The 19,240-nt window shown below is 39.2% G+C and overlaps 1 protein-coding gene across 2 annotated transcripts in view; it reads right to left on the minus strand.

Moving 5' to 3' along the window:
- LOC139977009 (uncharacterized) overlaps positions 1 to 18,798 on the minus strand; it is a 33,963-nt gene extending 15,165 nt beyond the window's left edge. For both annotated transcript variants that reach the window (XM_071985963.1, XM_071985954.1), the window contains exons 1-2: positions 18,545 to 18,798; positions 11,167 to 14,738 (exon numbers count right to left, since the gene is read on the minus strand). In XM_071985963.1, coding sequence (XP_071842064.1) covers positions 11,167 to 14,738; positions 18,545 to 18,632 — 3,660 coding nt within the window. In that variant the 5' untranslated portion in view covers positions 18,633 to 18,798. The remainder of the gene's footprint in view (positions 1 to 11,166; positions 14,739 to 18,544) is intronic.
- Positions 18,799 to 19,240: the final 442 nt, after the last annotated feature.

Raw genomic sequence — 19,240 nt, forward strand, 5'->3', positions numbered from 1 at the left:
GAGGTGTTACGTTACCTTAACTCAGATGGGGTATGTAAATGACCTAAATTCAACAAGTAACCTTCTTAAGATTCACAGTTTGTTACCTGTTTATCTTCAAACTGGGTGGGCAAATGTCGCCCAAAAGATACATGAGAGTAGAGAACCAGAATTTAATGACCTTCTATTGTATCTGACAGGTCAAGCTGAAATTTCGTCTAACATGTTTGGTAGGAATATAGGCAAGTGTAGTAGCGTAGTGAGTGACGAGAAACCTCGCGTGAAATCTAATTTTATGGAAGGCAGATCTCCTAAGTGTTTTGCCTGTGATGATGATCATAGGATTTTTGACTGTGAGTCGTTCTGCAACATGAGTTACAACCAGAGGCTAGACATTGTTAGGACAAAGAGGTTGTGTTTTAGGTGTCTATTTCCTGGTCATTCGGTGGCTAAATGTAGAAGGGATACCGTTTGCACGTTTTGTCAGTCTAACAAACACAATGATCTACTTCATCCTCCACCCAATCAAGAGAATATCTCTGTTATGTCAAACACCGCTGTTTGTGGTAGTAATGTTTTCTTGAGAATTCTGCCGGTTACAGTGACCTGTAACAATGGTAATCGGGTGCATACCCTGGCTATTTTGGACATTGGGCCAGACACTACTCTGTGTTCAGAATCCCTTAAGAAGAAGTTAGGTGTTAAGGGAAAACCGATGTCTTACACGTCTTCGACGGTTAACAGAGTCGAACCTAAGATCGGTTCAACATTTGATATTACCGTTAAAGGGGAGAATGAAAGTAACGATTTGTCAATAACTGCTCTTTCTGTTCCAAAACTACCCAATAGTGATGATAGTGTCCCCTCTGCTTGTGACCTCAACCGGTGGCAACATTTGAAACTTATTCCCTGGGGGGATATCTCAAGATACAACCTTGAGCTACTAATAGGGGCGGATGTTCTCGAAGCATTTTGGGTTATGGATGAGAGGCGTGGTGGAACGGGGGATCCGTATGGAGTAAAGACACCCCTTGGTTGGTCTGTTATGGGTCCTACAGGTTTCAGTGGTCGTAGCGATAGAAAGAACATCCATCGTATATCTGTTGCTCGAATGGAGAGATTCTAAGTTTACTTAAAAGTTCTTGGTCTGTAGACAATGCAAGTATTGGTGAAGGTGATTCTGTCCAAGACAAGAGAGCCAAAGGTATATTAGAATCTACTGCCTCACTTACTAGTGAAGGTCACTACCAGATAGGACTTCTGTGGAAGGACGATTACAATTTCTTGCCTTCCAATAAACCGTTAGCTGAATCACGTCTAAGAAACATAAAACGTAAGCTAATAAGAGACAATGTAATGCGTCAAAAGTGTACAGAAACCGTAGGTTACATTGCGAAAGGTTATGCCGAACGGGTTCAAGGTGAAGGTAAGGCTGGTAATGTTTGGTATCTGCCTCACCAACCAGTTGTTCATCCCCACAAAGACAAGGTCAGAGTAGTCTATGATTGTGCAGCGAAGTGGATGGATACTTCATTAAACTTGTGTTTATTGAAAGGCCCAGACCCTATAAACAGTCTCGTGGGTGTTCTCCACAGATTTAGGCAGCAGCGAATTGCACTAGTTGCTGACGTAGAGGCAATGTTTCACCAAGTGCAGGTGATAAGCGAAGACCGCGATGTCTTCAGGTTCTTGTGGTGGCCTGGCGGTAATCTAGAAAGTAAATCGCTCGAATATAGAATGACGGTGCATCTCTTTGGTGCCACGTCAAGTCCAGCTTGCGCCGGCTATGCGTTACAGCGCACGGCCAGGGACAACTAGTTACATAATCAGGACATTGTAGGTAAGAAAGCCATTCAGTTCATAAGGAACAACTTCTATGTAGACGATCTTCTGGCTTCAGTTGATGATCCAACTGTTGCAATAGAAGTTGTGGAATGCCTTAGAAGTATTTTAAGGGCGGCTTTAGACTCATGAAGTGGGTTAGTAACGATCGTGCCGTTCTCCAAAGCATCCCAGTGTCCGAAAGATCTCCAAATTTACGTAATAGTCTGGAGACTCTTCCAACTGAGCGAACACTGGGAGTGAGTTGGAATGCCGAAAATGACAATTTCCTATTCAACATGTCGTTGCCCGACAAACCCTTTACAAGGCGAGGGTTATTGTCAATATCAAGCTCGATCTTTGACCCATTGGGTTTTGCTGCTCCCTTTGTTGTCATTGCTCGGTGCCTCTTACAAGATATTTGTCGCAAAGGGTCTGATTGGGACAAACCCTTGACGGAGGAAGAACTTGTGACATGGAAGAAGTGGCTTAAAAATGTTCCTCTTCTTTCATATATACAGATCCCTCGTTGGCTACAGTTAGATAACGCACAGCGCGTCCATCTTCACATGTTTTGTGACGCATCTCAGAGAGGATATGCTGCAGTAGCATATCTCCGCGTGATAGGTGCTGACAGTGAAGCAAGCTGCTCATTCATTCAAGGAAAGGCAAAAGTCAGCCCAATGAAGCCCGTGTCTATTCCTAGGCTCGAGTTAATGGGCGCGGTTCTCGCAGTGACGTTGTACACGTCAATCAAACAAGAGATTAGGTTTGATCTCGATGATGTTATCTTTTGGACGGACTCAATGATTGTCCTTGGGTACATTCGCAATGAGGATAAGCAGTTTAAAACCTTCGTTGCGAACCGAGTGTCCAAGATTCATGACTTGTCCTCTCCAAATCAATGGAGACATGTAGGCTCCAAAGGAAACCCAGCCGATGATGGTTTGAGGGGTACGTATGATTTAGGAACGTGGCTTTCCGGCCCAAGTTTCCTTTCGAAGAAAGAAAGCGCATGGCCTTCACTGAAATATGATGATATTGATTTGTCTGGAGACACAGAAATAGTGTAGCAAAGTGAAATTTTGTTGTGTACACCCGTTCAGTATTAGCATGTCTTACGTAATAGTTCGTAATAGTCAGTTTTTAGCGTTAGTTGTATACACGTGTTTGTTCAGTTCTGTACACGGTGTTATATGGCGAACATCGTCCCTGCAGATCTCCGGGGCTCGCCTCGTAAACCCCTTACTAATTTGTTAATTTTTACTTAATCTTGTGTCGTCAATAGCCCAGATTTACATATATCCTTATTATCTGGAGTCCGTGAGGAGATGTCACCCTTCTCAGAGGCAGGATGCCTCAGGTTTTTGGTTGGTTTGACTTCTGGCTCGAAGTCGCTGGTTACCAAGATGGCGGACCTACTATAGTATATAGCGAGCTGGCGAGAGATGGAGTTTCTTGATGTCCGCGAGCGTGGAGAATTCTTGTTATCCGCGAGCGAGCTGACCCCAGTTTAGTAAGATGTTTAAGTCATACATATTATTATTGTTTTATACTGCCGTACGTAACCTTATTGTTGATAAATTGAATCGAAGTTGTAATTGCTACTCCTCTGGCTAGGTTGTACTTCACTGTACAAAGTACGTATGTTAGGGTGTATTTGGACCTTGGTCTATGGGTTTATAGCGTGTGTTGTGTACACTGTAGATCAGTGGTTGTGTATCGTGAAGCACATGGGTGCTAGTAGTATTGTGTACCTTTATACTGTAGAGTGACAGTATCGGTTAGGTTGAGTTTATATTCAGAGAGTTATTGAAAGTGTATTGTACTGTATTGACACATTAGGGAAACAGTCCCCTTACACCGAAGGTGCAAAATTTTCCACTTGAATTGTTGCAAAGTGGCTGCTTATCTGGCTATACCACACATGGTTGAGCAGGTTTTGTAAGATGAGCAAGATAAGAATGACCACAAGATCGCTTATGCGAACTAATTTAATTAAACCAGTTTCACAGGACATAAGGGATTATATGCACTTCAATGAGCAATCAAGACAGTATAGAGTGTATAGCTGAAATGATATTGACTTCTTAACGTGTACTGTGTTGAGTGGAAGACTTGTATTTAAAACTCATCTCCGTACATGTCAAGACCTCAACTATCTTGTAACTATGTTTCTATGTAATAAATAATAACACAGATTTAGGATGACAGAAAAGCGAAGCGGGGGAGGGGGGCGGAATGATACTTCCGCCCCTCCATATCTTTAACAGGGGGGTGCGGGGGGGGGGGGGGGCTGGCGCCCTCAGCCCCCCGGTTCCTACGCCCTTGTGAAACAACACCGACTCTGTTAAAATACAATCTTTCTCAGTCCGTTTTCTTGTATCTGCTTATATAAAGGCAGTTAAACAAAAGGTTGATGTGTCAGCTTTATGCCTGGCAAATACATAGCTGACGGGCATAATTATATTCTTTATGTTTTTGCGAGTCCATGATGCATGTGAACTGGATGGAAAACTATTTGAGATAAACTGAAAGTCTTCTACTGTGTTTCAATTTCATGTCGTAGGCACACTAATCCTTTCACCAAAGAGTCAGTGATTACAATGATAACTTTTGCATTATGAATCTTATTTGCTGTTTTTTACAATATTTTTTTTTATATTGCTTCCTGGGCTTTGTTCAGCTATTACATTATATCAGCTCTTGGGTATCGAAAGTTTCAACGCGCATGTTGAAATAACTAGCATAGTGTTGGTTTCCAAAACTTTCCAGTTATTATTTGCAAGCCCAATTTTTGATAATTCTTTTATTTCCATTTTTTTGTAGTTGTCTCCACTTTACAGCGTTAATTGTTTTGTATCTGTACATTTAATTGTTTTTGTATTGCTATGTTTTACTTTTTATGTATAACGTTGAATGTAAAAAGCAGGGCCTTATTGGAAATCAGCTTTTGCTGAATAAGCAACCCTGGATAAAAATGCGAATAAATAAAAAATGTCGGGCATTCGGGCCCTCCATACACTCGCTCAGCGCCCGCAACACAATTTCATAATCTAAGGTACCTCCCTCCGACCATCCTATTGATATTATGTGCTATTCGCCTCATAAGAATAGGAGGATGCTGTTAGCATTGAATGTTATAAGGGGATCCGTAGATACAAATTGGCACCCGTGATCAAATCTCCGTATATTTAACTCGGTTAGCGTAAAGCTAACTTCTCCCGAGGACCTGAAGTATCATAACCAATAGTGAAATGAAAAATATAATAATATACAATAAATAATAAGAACATTAATATAAGAAAATGAATAATGACTGGGAGTCATTTTTCCAAGAACAAGAGCCATTTCTGAAATCACGTAAAGGTTGCCACATATTCCAAACTAGTATAAGCGCATGAAAAGAAGAACGATAGCCGCCCGTTTTTTCCCTTCAGATCTCAGTACGAGAAACATGTATTTTATTTGTATAATAGAACAACTTTCGTTAATATTTTCCTACCCTAGCTATATGTCGATTTTACAAAACCTTCATGAAAACAGACTTTTTGAAAATGGATTTTGAAGCTCAGTCAACAATTTAAGAAATGCTTAGGCCTACCGTTAAATACTGGCGTCAAAAAATACATTTCGTATTTACTCCAATAAAGATCCACAACGGATAACAATGCTAAGTAGAGCTTACTTAAAGAGAAATAGAAGCTGCATGTACAGCATGGTCATTTTAAGTATCCAAGTACTATACAAAGAGATCGAGTTCACCGAAACATCCCTTTTCCTTATCACCTGAGGAAAACCGTCTTTTATAAATTATAGTAGGCCTACCATACAGTACTTTACATTTGATACAAAAGTTTCTTCTATACAACAGTTTCCCAAAATTTGTATGTGTCGCAATAGTTTTAAGTTTTAACCAAGGGCAGTACCATTCATAATTTGCATATTACACCAAAATTTACAATCGGCGTCCAGATGGCGGGAAAATGTAACATAATGTTCAATCTGTTGGGTCGTTCCCATGGTGCGATGAACTTGGGCAAGTTGCCAAGTTCGAATGTCGATGACCTACTTATGTTCCGTGACCAATGTCAATGGGAATTATGTGTGTAAAAACTCGTGTTTTTCCACGTGTAATATATATAGAAGTTTTACGTAAGGGGAGCGAATTTCGGGGCGGCTCGTTGATTGTGAGGAAGCACTTATCTAATCATCAATTTTTGTGAAAAATATCTTACGTTTTTTTTTCTCCAGAAAATGTTTTTGACTAGTAATTGGAAACTCAATGTATCAAGAAGTACTGAGTCTAGACCTTATCATTGCATTTTTGGGGAAGACAGATCTTCAAGTGCAAAATATTGTTTTTTCATTCAAGGTTATCGTGGTTTTCTTGCGAGGTGTATACGGCGTAACTTTCGATGTAGGCTTAGAATTAGGATCGGCCGATGCCTACCTAGTTTGCATGAATTTTTACCTAAATTCAATTTAATTTAACGGGAATCACTAAGCATGTCGGAAAGACAGGACTCGACTTACTACTAATACTTTAAGTTTAAAAGTTCACAATGAAAAGTTTTTAACTATCAACAAGTCCCCACCTGTTTGGAACTTCAGACAACAATAATGTAACTTAGGGGCTACATAAATACGGGATTATAAACTACATATATAAGAATAGTACAGATTTATTTATATCGTTAATCGGCTGTTGTTTACTCCAGAAAATATACTTTCAATACGTACAATATCAATCTTCGTACAAAAGTTCTTAAAAATAAAAAAGTAGCGAAAGATAACTAGAAATGACATCGTGGAACCCCCCCCCCCGCATTAATAAACGAATCCATTTCATTACAGCATCAACTCCCAAGTACCGAACAGCAGTGTGTAACAGTATACCGTACCCTATGCTATAATAATATACAGTCCCGTGCGAAGATGGATTTAATTTGATATGCTCCCTTCGGTTTTGGATCAAAAATTATTAAATCGTTATAATTATTATCACAAAATGTGGTGAAATGCATAAGGGTGAGATTTTGTACATGGGAACCTTCACAATCATCGTTTGAAGGAAGAATAAATAACGAAAATTTCTGAATAACTTTGAGGTCTCGTAACATGCTGAGTTCACTAACGTTCGATATTTGGTGTAGGCTATAGGTCCAAATTACTACGTGAAAAGTTGATTCGTTAATATGTTTAGGCCAGTGCGTAAATTGATAAGATATTATTCAAACTAAGAACACAGGAACCAGAAATAAACGTGTTTTCTTTTCTCTAATTTAAATAGTAACACATAGATATTTTTATTATGTCCTGGATTCCCGGAAATGATACCGAAACGAATGTAATAACCAGTTGTTTTCCCAATACCGGTAGTAGTTACACATTGCACTGTGATCGGGGTTAGTCAAAGCCGGGATCGGGATGCCGGTATTCACTTGACTACCGGGATCCCGCACCGTGAACCCTAGTAATGAAATAGCCTATCTTCCCTCAAAATTGGTACATTGTACTTAATGCAACTCTTCTCATGCATGTAACAAAGGCTTGTATGTATCCTTGTGTATGTATAGGCCCCTACTAAACCACCTCAGGAGTTTCGCGGAAAAAGAAAAAGGATTTCCAAAAAAAAAAATTTCCAAAGATAAAAAAGATGACGATTGTCCGTACCAAGTAACCATGTGTTTATGAATAGCGAATGGCCTAACCTACTAGATGTGTTAATGGCCCGAAAAGCGCCAAGAATGGTTACCCAAACTTTCCATCTCAAAAAGTATCTCAAACAAATCATCCATCTTCAATCTTTACCAAAATGTTAATTTTAATACCTAATTCTTACACTCCGACGTTATTTTGTACTTATGTTCAATATAATTCCGTTTATGAACAAATAAAAAATATGCCGAACTTAGTGTTTAACATTCTTGTTCGTCACTATTATTAACTCCATTCAAGCTCAATTAGAAATTTAAGCTTAGGCCAATCAAACTAAGTAAATAGTGACAACGTAACTAGTGTAGGATTACTGTTTCCAGATTGATATAAAGGAATGATAAGAACTAAAAACAACTCCAATGATGTTTCTAATAATAAAAAAATTGCATTTACTTGTGCAGCATTAATTTGAACAAAAATATAGACCGTATTCAGAGGCCGGTTTCTCAATGTTACAACATAGCGTTAGGCCTAATACACGACAGCTATGGATTCGGGGCACATGAAAATCTCAGGTTTGGATGTAGTAACGTTTGGGAAATTTCCAAGCGTCGGTTATGAAAATAAGCGGTCGTCTGGTGTTATGTATTAAAGGCAAGCCAGACGCGGAAAAATCAGGAACCGGTGAATAAAAATCACGAAAATCCGAACCGGCAGCTAAAGGGAACTAAGACACGGAATACACTTCATACGATCATATGTCGCGAGTACTGTATGTACGCCTGTAGCTATAGCTGTGCATTCCTGTGAACAACGTTGATCTGTTGATCACTTGCATATAGCTGACACACTAGCTAATGCCGCGAGCAAACCGCATGTTCGTTGGTCCGTGTGATAGGGTTAAGATAAGTGGTGTAAGCAGAGCTGAACCTCGAGATAAGCCCAACCCGAGCTCCCCCGCTTGAGGTCGGGTTGGAAATGCAACTTCGCTGTAAGGGGACTGTTTCCCTAATGGTTGAGTTGTTTTGAGAGATTATTTTATTGTACCTGTATTTCTGTATTGTACTGCTCGCAGTGTAAAGAGTGTACGTATTTGTATTTTGAACATATTGTTACTGTTGGTCACTACAGAGTTGTCTCAAGAGCTTGTCCTTCTAATCTTAGCCTTTATGGATAGCTATGGAGTGCCAAGTCTCTTGAGAGTTTGTGGGTTCAGGAGGTGTAAATTCCTGCTGTCTAGGAACAGTTTAGGTGGAAAGGCCTATAATGAGTTGCAGCGGCATTAGTTGCCCTAGGCTGGCCATTACGAAGGTGCCAAAAGTCCTCGCCTGTTGACAAACGTTTATTATTATTTATGCAGTTTATTTCATAATGTTCATTTTACATTATTCTTTATACCCTTTATACATTTTTATACTGTATTGTACGAGTGCAATGTCGTATTGCAGGGTAATATTATTGAGTCTTTATTTGGTTCTGTGCATTTTTCATAGAATGAGTATAGGTTTTTCCCCGAGTAAGGATAGTTTAAATAAGAGTAAAGAGACCCTTAAGCCATTTATTATATAAAGCCATTTACCGTATATTGTCATGTATCATGATTTGTCCATGTGTATATCTTCATTTACCATTTTGTAGAGTTTGTAATAAAAAGTCAGTCGTTGTTTCAACGCAAGAACACTCTTGCCTCCTCATTGATAACTTATGAGTTCGAAGCGTAGAACCCTAAATTCGGTAATTTCCCCCGCCATCCGCGGTTCGCTTCAATAGGAAAGTCTGTTGTTCTTAATGTAATTACTTTAGTTAAAGATAATTTTTCTGAGCAGTTAATCTCCAGGTTTTCATCGTGGACCAAGTTAGTCAAGGTGTTAGCTTGGGTCTTTCGCTTTGTTAATAAGTGTAGAGGTTTATTGGCAGCAAGTGGCATAAATCTGTCTGTATCAGAAATCGAAGCGAGTGAAACTACCATAATTTCGTGGGTCCAAAAATCGTCGTTTAAATCCTGGCAGCGTGACCAGCGATTATTTAAACTCAAACCCATTCTTCTTGGAAATGTACTTAGAGCGGGGGGTCGTCTCGACAATGCTGATTTGGGAAATGACGTTCAGCACCCAATTATCTTGCCCCCTAGGGGAGCAGTAGTCACACTCATTATTAGATATTATCATGAGTCGGTAGGTCATGGTGGTTTGGCCATGACGTTAAGTGCCATTCGGCAAAAGTTTTGGCTACTGAATGGTCGAACAGCAGTGAAGAGTGTAGTTGGTAAGTGCGTTATTTGTCGTAAGATCCTTGCACGGCCTTCTTGTCAGATAATGGCTGCATTGCCTTTGGAGAGAGTCTCCTCTGACAAACCTCTTTTTAGTTTTGTCAGCGTGGACTATTTTGGGCCATTCGAAGCGAAAAGAGGTCGCTCGACCGTAAAGAGGTTCGGTTGCATTTTTACTTGCTTGTCCTCCAGAGCTGTTCATTTGGAAGTTTGTGAATCCCTTGATGCTGATTCCTTCCTTAATGCTTTCAGACGTTTTGTAGCAAGAAGAGGTCAGCCAGTTAAGATTTTTAGCGACAATGGTTCTAATTTCCAAGCTGGCGAGAAAGAGCTGAGAAATGCATTTAAAGCCATGAATAAAGATGATGTAGAAGCCTTTTTTCATAGTAAAGGTTGTGAGTGGCACTTTAACCCTCCTACAGCCAGCCATTTCGGAGGAGCATGGGAAAGGCTTATCAGGTCGGTTAGAAGGATTCTAAGAGGCGTCCTGAGGCAGCAAACGGTCACTGATGAGGTTCTTACTACTGTACTAGCTGAGGTTGAATCTATTCTCAACTCAAGACCTCTCACTGGTCAACTTCTCCTTAGATCCTCCTTACTCCAAACCACCTGCTTTTGATGAGACATGGGCCTGACACCCCAGTTGACGCAGGAGTCTCTTACTGCCGTAAAAGGTGGCTTCAAGTACAGTACCTTGCTTCTTTGTTTTGGAAGAGATGGCGGAAAGAATATCTGCCTCTCCTCCAAAAAAAGCCATAAGTGTAATGTTCCGAAAGAAAATATTGTCATTGGGGACATAGTTCTCCTCACCGACGAAACAATTCCACGCGGAAAATGGCCTTTAGCTAGAATCGTTACAGTTTTCAACAGTAGCGATGGGAAAGTAAGAAGTGTTGAGGTTAAGGTTCGTAATAAAATACTCAAAAGACCGATCACGAAATTGTGTATTGTAAAGAGAAATGTGAATGTGAGAGATTTACAGTGAGATTGAAATGCAATTTTCTGTAATGTAGCAAGTAACAGTGACAAGTAATTTGCACTCGTACTGTAAGAGTGATGTGTAGGTTTGGTGAATACAACACCAGCTTTGGGGTGATACAAATTTCATTTTACCTAGTGCGGGATAAATTAAAGTTACAATTAAATCTGAACTTGATGCAAACAACTAGTCATCCATTGTTCCACCTCCAAAGCTGAATTTGGTCGTCTGAACATTAAAAATTTGCCCTGATCGAAATATGAATTTCCTAGTGTCTTTGGTATATTTCCAATTTTGCAGTATTCAAAGTCAATGATTATAGATTTGGTTCACTTCTGTAAAAAAATATTATGAGAATTGCAGATTAAACAGCAACTCTCGAAAAGCCTACATCCAATACGCCCTTCCGTGCCACCCTCACCTAAATTCTTATTATTATTATTTTATACTAACTCACCTCAATGTCAGGCCTTTGGCTGTTGTTAAGCTTTGTATCATTGTCCTGATCAGTGAGAGCTTCTGATGGCTGTTCCACTGTTGTGGGTGTAGCTATCTGTGAGGTGATCATTGATGGCTCAGGCTTGCACAAATTGTAATCCTGAGAAGATTCCTGTGTGGTAGAAGAAGCATTTGTCCCTGTATGGATGTTGTTAGCGTCCTGGTCTTTGTCAGCTTTCCTGTCTGCATCAGTCTTACTAAAAGTAGCTTGTTCAGACTGATGAGACTCCTTCATTCCTTCTGTGCCAGTAGTTACTTCCAAACTTACAGTTGGGTTGATGTTGCCTTTATCTTGTTCTTGGTTCCTGTCTGCATCTGTCTTACTAAAAGTAGCTTGTTCAGACTGATCAGACTCAATTTCTTTGACAAGATCTTGAGAGGTTTTTGCTTCTGTTGGTCGTTTACCCTCAACAGCTCTCCTGGCTTCACCAGATCTACCACAATTTTCTTCTCCAGCTTGGTGTGCTGCATTCCCTCCTTCTGCACTGTTACTTGTCTGCTGTTCCATGGTGGGTGACATCCTTGGTACTGTTGGTTGCTCTGCCCCATCAGATTTCTTGGTTTCATCAGATCTACCACAATTTTCCTCATCAGATTGATGTCCCGCCTTCCTTCTCACTGCACTCTTACTATTTGTCAGAGGCTGATCTTCCTCAGTGGTTGGTGAGGTCTTTGGTACTGTTTGTAGTTCTTCCTCAAGGTTTTTAGTATCATCAGATCTACCACAATTTTCTTGTTCAGATTGATGTCCTGTCTTCCCTCTCACTGCACTCTTACTATTTGTCAGAGGCTGATCTTCCTCAGTGGTTGGTGAGGTATTTTGTACTGTCTGTAGTTCTTCCTCAAGGTTCTTAGTATTATCAGATCTACCACCATTTTCTTGTTCAGCTTGATGTGATGTGTTCCCTTCTACTGCGCTGTTACTTGTAAGAGGTTGATCTTCCGCAGTGGTTGATGAGGTCTTTGGTACTGTTTGTAGTTCTTCCTCAAGGTTGTTAGTATCATCAGATCTACCACCATTTACTTGTTCAGCTTGCTGTAATGTGTTCCCTTCTACTGCGCTGTTACTTGTAAGAGGTTGATCTTCCGCAGTGGTTGGTGAGGTCTTTGGTACTGTTTGTAGTTCTTCCTCAAGGTTTTTAGTATCATCAGATCTACCACAATTTTCTTGTTCAGATTGATGTCCTGTCTTCCCTCTCACTGCACTCTTACTATTTGTCAGAGGCTGATCTTCCTCAGTGGTTGGTGAGGTATTTTGTACTGTCTGTAGTTCTTCCTCAAGGTTCTTAGTATTATCAGATCTACCACCATTTTCTTGTTCAGCTTGATGTGATGTGTTCCCTTCTACTGCGCTGTTACTTGTAAGAGGTTGATCTTCCGCAGTGGTTGATGAGGTCTTTGGTACTGTTTGTAGTTCTTCCTCAAGGTTGTTAGTATCATCAGATCTACCACCATTTACTTGTTCAGCTTGCTGTAATGTGTTCCCTTCTACTGCGCTGTTACTTGTAAGAGGTTGATCTTCCGCAGTGGTTGGTGAGGTCTTTGGTACTGTTTGTAGTTCTTCCTCAAGGTTTTTAGTATCATCAGATCTACCACAATTTTCTTGTTCAGATTGATGTCCTGTCTTCCCTCTCACTGCACTCTTACTATTTGTCAGAGGCTGATCTTCCTCAGTGGTTGGTGAGGTATTTTGTACTGTCTGTAGTTCTTCCTCAAGGTTCTTAGTATTATCAGATCTACCACCATTTTCTTGTTCAGCTTGATGTGATGTGTTCCCTTCTACTGCGCTGTTACTTGTAAGAGGTTGATCTTCCGCAGTGGTTGATGAGGTCTTTGGTACTGTTTGTAGTTCTTCCTCAAGGTTGTTAGTATCATCAGATCTACCACCATTTACTTGTTCAGCTTGCTGTAATGTGTTCCCTTCTACTGCGCTGTTACTTGTAAGAGGTTGATCTTCCGCAGTGGTTGGTGAGGTCTTTGGTACTGTTTGTAGTTCTTCCTCAAGGTTTTTAGTATCATCAGATCTACCACAATTTTCTTGTTCAGATTGATGTCCTGTCTTCCCTCTCACTGCACTCTTACTATTTGTCAGAGGCTGATCTTCCTCAGTGGTTGGTGAGGTATTTTGTACTGTCTGTAGTTCTTCCTCAAGGTTCTTAGTATTATCAGATCTACCACCATTTACTTGTTCAGCTTGATGTGATGTATTTCCTTCGACTGCACTGTTACTTGTAATAGGTTGATCTTCCTCAGTGGTTGGTGAGGTCTTTGGTACTGTTTGTAGTTCTTCCTCAAGGTTTTTAGTATCATCAGATCTACCACAATTTTCTTGTTCAGATTGATGTCCTGTCTTCCCTCTCACTGCACTCTTACTATTTGTCAGAGGCTGATCTTCCTCAGTGGTTGGTGAGGTATTTTGTACTGTCTGTAGTTCTTCCTCAAGGTTCTTAGTATTATCAGATCTACCACCATTTTCTTGTTCAGCTTGATGTGATGTATTTCCTTCGACTGCACTGTTACTTGTAATAGGTTGATCTTCCTCAGTGGTTGGTGAGGTCTTTGGTACTGTTGATTGGTCTTCCTCACAGTTCTTAGCTTTATCAGATCTACCTCCTTTAAGATCAAGAGCTGCTTTCTCCTCTACTGCGATGCCACTTGCAGAAGTCGTTTCTTGACCATCTTCTTTGCAGGTGGGTGAGGTCTTTACTTCTGTTGTTTGTTCTTCCTCATCAGATGTTTTGATATCATCAGATATTTCATGAATGTCTTGCTCAGTCTGATGTGCTTTCTTCCCTCCTATTGCATCATTACTTGTTGATGACAGATCTTCTTCAATGGCAGGTGAGATCTTTGCTTCTGTTGGTTGCTCTGTGTCATCAGATCTCTTGGTACAGTCAGATCTACTGCACTCTTCTGATTCCAACTGAAATGTTGGTTTTCCTCCTACTGCAGTTGTAGAAGGCTGATTTTCCGTGATGGTGAGTGCTGGCTTTACTTCTGTTGGTCGATATTCCTCATCCAATTTCTTGGCATCATCAAATCTTCCACAATCTTCTTGTTCTGCCTTCTCAGGTTCAATTTCAGCATCCTTTGTAAGATCCAAACTTTCATGAACTTCATGATCAGATTGATGTGATGTGTCTGATGTGTCTCCTTGTACATCGGTTCTTAGAAAGCTCAGATCCTCATCTTTGCTAGATGAATTCTTAGCTCCCTCTTGCATCATTCTCATATCAGATCCACCGCAAAGCTGTTGTGCAGATTGATGAACTGCCTCCTCTTGATTCGAAGAAGGCAGACTGCTGTGTTCTTTCAATTCTTTTCCATCATCAGCTTTGTCTTGACTTTTCCTTAGCTCAACATTTCCACTTGGGGCTCCTGAAGTTGTAAATCCACTGTACTTTGCATCAGAATCATGAAGATGTTCCACTCTATTGGCTTGTAGCAGGGCATCCCTCCTTGCTCTTTGTCTTAAGATTTTCAGTATGTTCTTCCTCTGCTGTGCTGGCTGATGCGAGTCTTGATGGGTTCCTGAAAAAAGAGAATATTTTGCCATAGCTCAAATCAATAAACAGATATTAAAGGTATCAATTAACCATACCCATACAACATTGTGTCAATAATAGCTTAAAATGTTGTTCAAACTGTCCTAATCAATTGTTCCATTTGAAACATCCTTTATCTGCTTGTTTGGGAACTGCACATATTTGTGAGAATTTTTCTTCACATGTAGGCCTACATCAAACTGCACTGGCACTGACAGACAATAATTTACTGGGGAATTTGAACACAAACCATTAGTAGTCATATAAGTAGTTGTCAAAGATAAAGTCAGCCAGTATGACAAAAACAAAATGTCAGTAACAATTTTAAAATACCAAGATTACCAGGTAAACTAGACTAGTGCACATGATAGTAACCCTTGAACAGTCCTAAGCCCTCATTGAGTAGGTACTTACGGTTTATGCCATGTCTATATCTTAATTCTGCTTGTTTGAAATCAGGACACAAATGTGTGTATTTTTTAGTAAAGTTTATACAATAATTTTTTATCTTCTTATTTAAGTGACTTTCACTACCAAAAGGTCTAACATGCCATATAGACTGCCCAATTATTGAGCTTAGTTAATTTTTTTTAAAAAAGAAATCATGGGCGAGGTAGCCTTACATATGTCCCTATACAGCTACACAGATCAAGTCAATCTTTTAAACATTTTGAAATGTTATACTTTGAATTGAATAGTGTGTTGCCCTCTGAGCTCATCTATAGCACTCTGATTTACTGAAAATGTTTTCAATAAATATGGTCAAAGTTTTATTTATTTTTTATTATTTTTATTTCATGTACAAAAGATATAAGTGTCTGCTTGTGTCTCCATGAGTATGACAGTAACATTTCTAGTTAAATGTAAGTAGTAGTATCAAACCATATAACAGCTACTGCAGGCCTAGGCTATATTGCAACTATAATCAAACCAGGCTTGGGGTAATCGTAATCGATTACAATCGATCACATTTTTTGAAGTAAACGTAATCGATTACTTTTGTGAAAATCACAAAGTAATCGTAATCGATTACAAGGGCAAAGTAATCGTAATTGTACCACATTTATGATTGCAGTGAAATTTGAATGAGAAGGGCAAAATTTTTAGAAATGATTAAAACTAATTCTCACTATTGGCTTTTAGTGTGACCAAAGAAGTGTTCCTGCTTCTAGAATTCTCTAGCACAATAAACTTATACTAAGAAGTACTGGGGATTTGATCGCCATATTCAAGGATTTTTTATCACCTGAATTATTCTGTTCAATACTGCCTCTCAGCGTTCACAATCCTTTTGCATACACAACTGGTTGACATTAGTTGACATGGTGTGCTGATTATAGAAAATTATTTCATTAGTATATTAAACACTTAACAAATAAATGTGTAATGCCTGGTAGGAATTGTAGATATACTTCCACAATTTTGTCCGTATATACTGTAAATGCCCTTCCTTTGCCCTATTCCATTGCCCTTTTTCCCGGCAGAGAGTTATATTAAACAGATATGCAGAGGATTGTGCAAGTAACCACAATGTAATCGTGATTGTTATCACGATTACATTACAATGTAATCGTAATCGATTACTTAAACTTTAGGCTGTAATCGTAATCATACATTCTCAAGTAATCGTAATTGATTACATTCAGATGTAATCGCCCCAAGCCTGAATCAAACCAATAATTTAACAGTTCTTGAAATGTTGTTTTGTGCTTACCAACTAATTTGAGCCAAAATAGCATTGAACAAAGTGAAATTGGCACTGCTGACATTGTCTACCAACATATAACAAAAATATGAAGTCAATGCAAGGTAGAGCTATGGTGAAATTTTCCTTTTTAGGTTTTCACATTATGTCCAGACCTACTTATTAATATGGATATTACCTGCACCAAATCAATAGGGTCCATTAATAGATTATGGGATCTTTGTGCCAAGAATCAACCCAAACCAATTTATGGATCTTGGGATTCCCTGTTTAGCCAAAATATCATTTCACCCTGCCCGTAATGAATATTTCTTCTCCAAAATGAAATGGCAGAGAAATGTTTTAATATATAGAATACAAACAAATCTATCTCAAATATATAAATGTCCCTACAAGGTATCAATATGAAGAAATGCATTTTTAACTATTTCACTTAAGTGCCGCCCACTCATTAATATGTAGGTTATCAGCACGGAAGTGAATAGGAGCTATCAATATGTCACAGGATACCATTATGCCAAAAATCAACTCAACCAATTTCATGGTTCAGGGGATTTCATGCTTGAAAGGATGATATCAACCAAAATATCATTTGACGCTGCCTCTAATGAATATTCAACCAATCCAAATAGATAATATTGTCTATCAACATATCTATTGCCAATATCAAGACAATAAAGGTTGTACTTGTCTAGAGGGAAGGTTATGGAAAAATTGAATTATAAGTTTTCCACTGTAAGTATTGCCCTCTCATTAATATGAATATATACGTACCAAAATCAATAGGGACCATCACTGGGTCATGGGATATCATTTTGTCAAGAATCAATTGAACACAAATGACTGTTGTTGAGATTTCTTGTTTACAAGCTTAGGCATCACATACATGACAGCACATGCTATTATGAACGAATAAGTTGTTTAATAGAATTGGAAAACAAATGTCCCTGAATAGAATATAGCAAAACATTAAGTGAGGATCTGGTTGCCATGATTAACTTCAAGTATTTTACATTCAACCTGAAACTATGTAAAGTCTTCTTTAATGTGATTGGAATGTGTGAAAAACTCCAGTGATCAATTCTCCAAAAATACAGATTATATGAGGATAAATAGAGTAACTTGAAAACAATACTTGGATCACTAAGTACTATTTTTCAAAAGCATGATTTAAAGATTTGGCAAAATGTAATACAAAATCCAGTAAAATTACATCAAAGTGGTTATTTTTACGACCAGGAGTAACAATACTTTCTGGTTACGCATGCGCAGTTGCTTTATTTACTTTACTGCGCATGCGTAACCGGAAATTCGCCGATGTCGTAAGAATAGTTAATAAATAATTGTTTCTCCTGGTCGTAAGAATAGCCGCGGCCAAATTACATACTGCCTTGTGATTTTCTTATCAAAACTTGATATCTTAATACCAGTGTATGAATTAATTTATTGAATTTGTAAAATATTTATTGGCTATGCAACTTGGTATTATACTTAGTAATAGCCTTTACATATTTTGCAATTATCTTGGCTATTTTGATCCCACCATTCAAAATACATCTCATTGGCATGGATTCATAGCAACTTTTTGCCAATGTTTACTTTGCTTGGCTACATCTGTCCTGTAGTAGGCCTACTACTGCAACCTACAGTACTGTAGTAACATGTTGGAACTTAGCCCTAACAGTAACACATTTACTTTCATTACTAACGTGTATACAATAAACTATTCTTTCACTGACATTGCTAGTACTATCTAGTAGTATAAATCCAGTTGACTATGACGTCACTAAACTGTAGGCTATGGGCCTACTGTTGCATGGCTATCATATGTTAGCCTAACATTGTAAGTCTATTTAATTACTATAGCCTACGCTGTTATGCTTAGTAACAGTGCTGGCTTTACTGTTGTTGATTTTACATCATTCATTACGGTTAACAATCACAACTCCACATGAATTATAAAGTAAGCCTAAACTTGTTGACACGTGTAACATCATGTCACGCTGCACTAAAACTCATAAATGCAATTGGCAAGTCATAATTTCAGATCGTTTGTCAAGGCTTCATTGACATGTTAGGCTACTTACCTTCATCTTCTCTTTTGTCATTACTGTGCAACAAGACCTGCACAAGGTCACTTGCTCCCTTCAAAATCCACAAAGTTGTTACAATCATTCTTGGAAATGAAATATAAACCAAACTGGCTTAGCTACTCGCTAGCTAGATTGCACCACTAGCGATGTTCAGTAAGTTGATAGACTGTATTTAGGGTGAATTTTCCAGAAGCCTGTAGGTATTCCAAGTGCTACTCCACCGCGCCAATGTCCAATGCAATGTGTCCGCACGACGTACGTACGCACGGTCACCCTAACTAAACTTGCTTCCAACGTACGTTCAGTCAGTATAGTACACGGCAGAGTGTGCGGTTGCTATGAGGCGGCAGCGCCATGGAAACGAAACAGTGCATGTTTTTACGTCAGTTTCATTGGTCGAAAATCATAGGCACTGTCCATTGCGCGGGACACGATGCCGACAATAAAATAAACAGCCCAAGACACTAAGCAGCGTACTTATGTGTGTACGTGTGCCATAGAAATCAATTTCTATGACGTGTGCACAGCTAGACAGGGTAGGCTGTTGCAGTTTCCAACCATGGCAACCGCATCGGGCATGGTACTATTGCGCATGCACCGAAATTGGACGGTAGGCAAATATAGTCCTGGGGCTTAAACCACGGACGGCAAAATCGATCATGATTTGTAAACTAGTATGTTTAAACTTGA

Source organism: Apostichopus japonicus, chromosome 2, assembly GCF_037975245.1.
Source record: "Apostichopus japonicus isolate 1M-3 chromosome 2, ASM3797524v1, whole genome shotgun sequence".
Classification (NCBI taxonomy): domain Eukaryota; kingdom Metazoa; phylum Echinodermata; class Holothuroidea; order Aspidochirotida; family Stichopodidae; genus Apostichopus; species Apostichopus japonicus.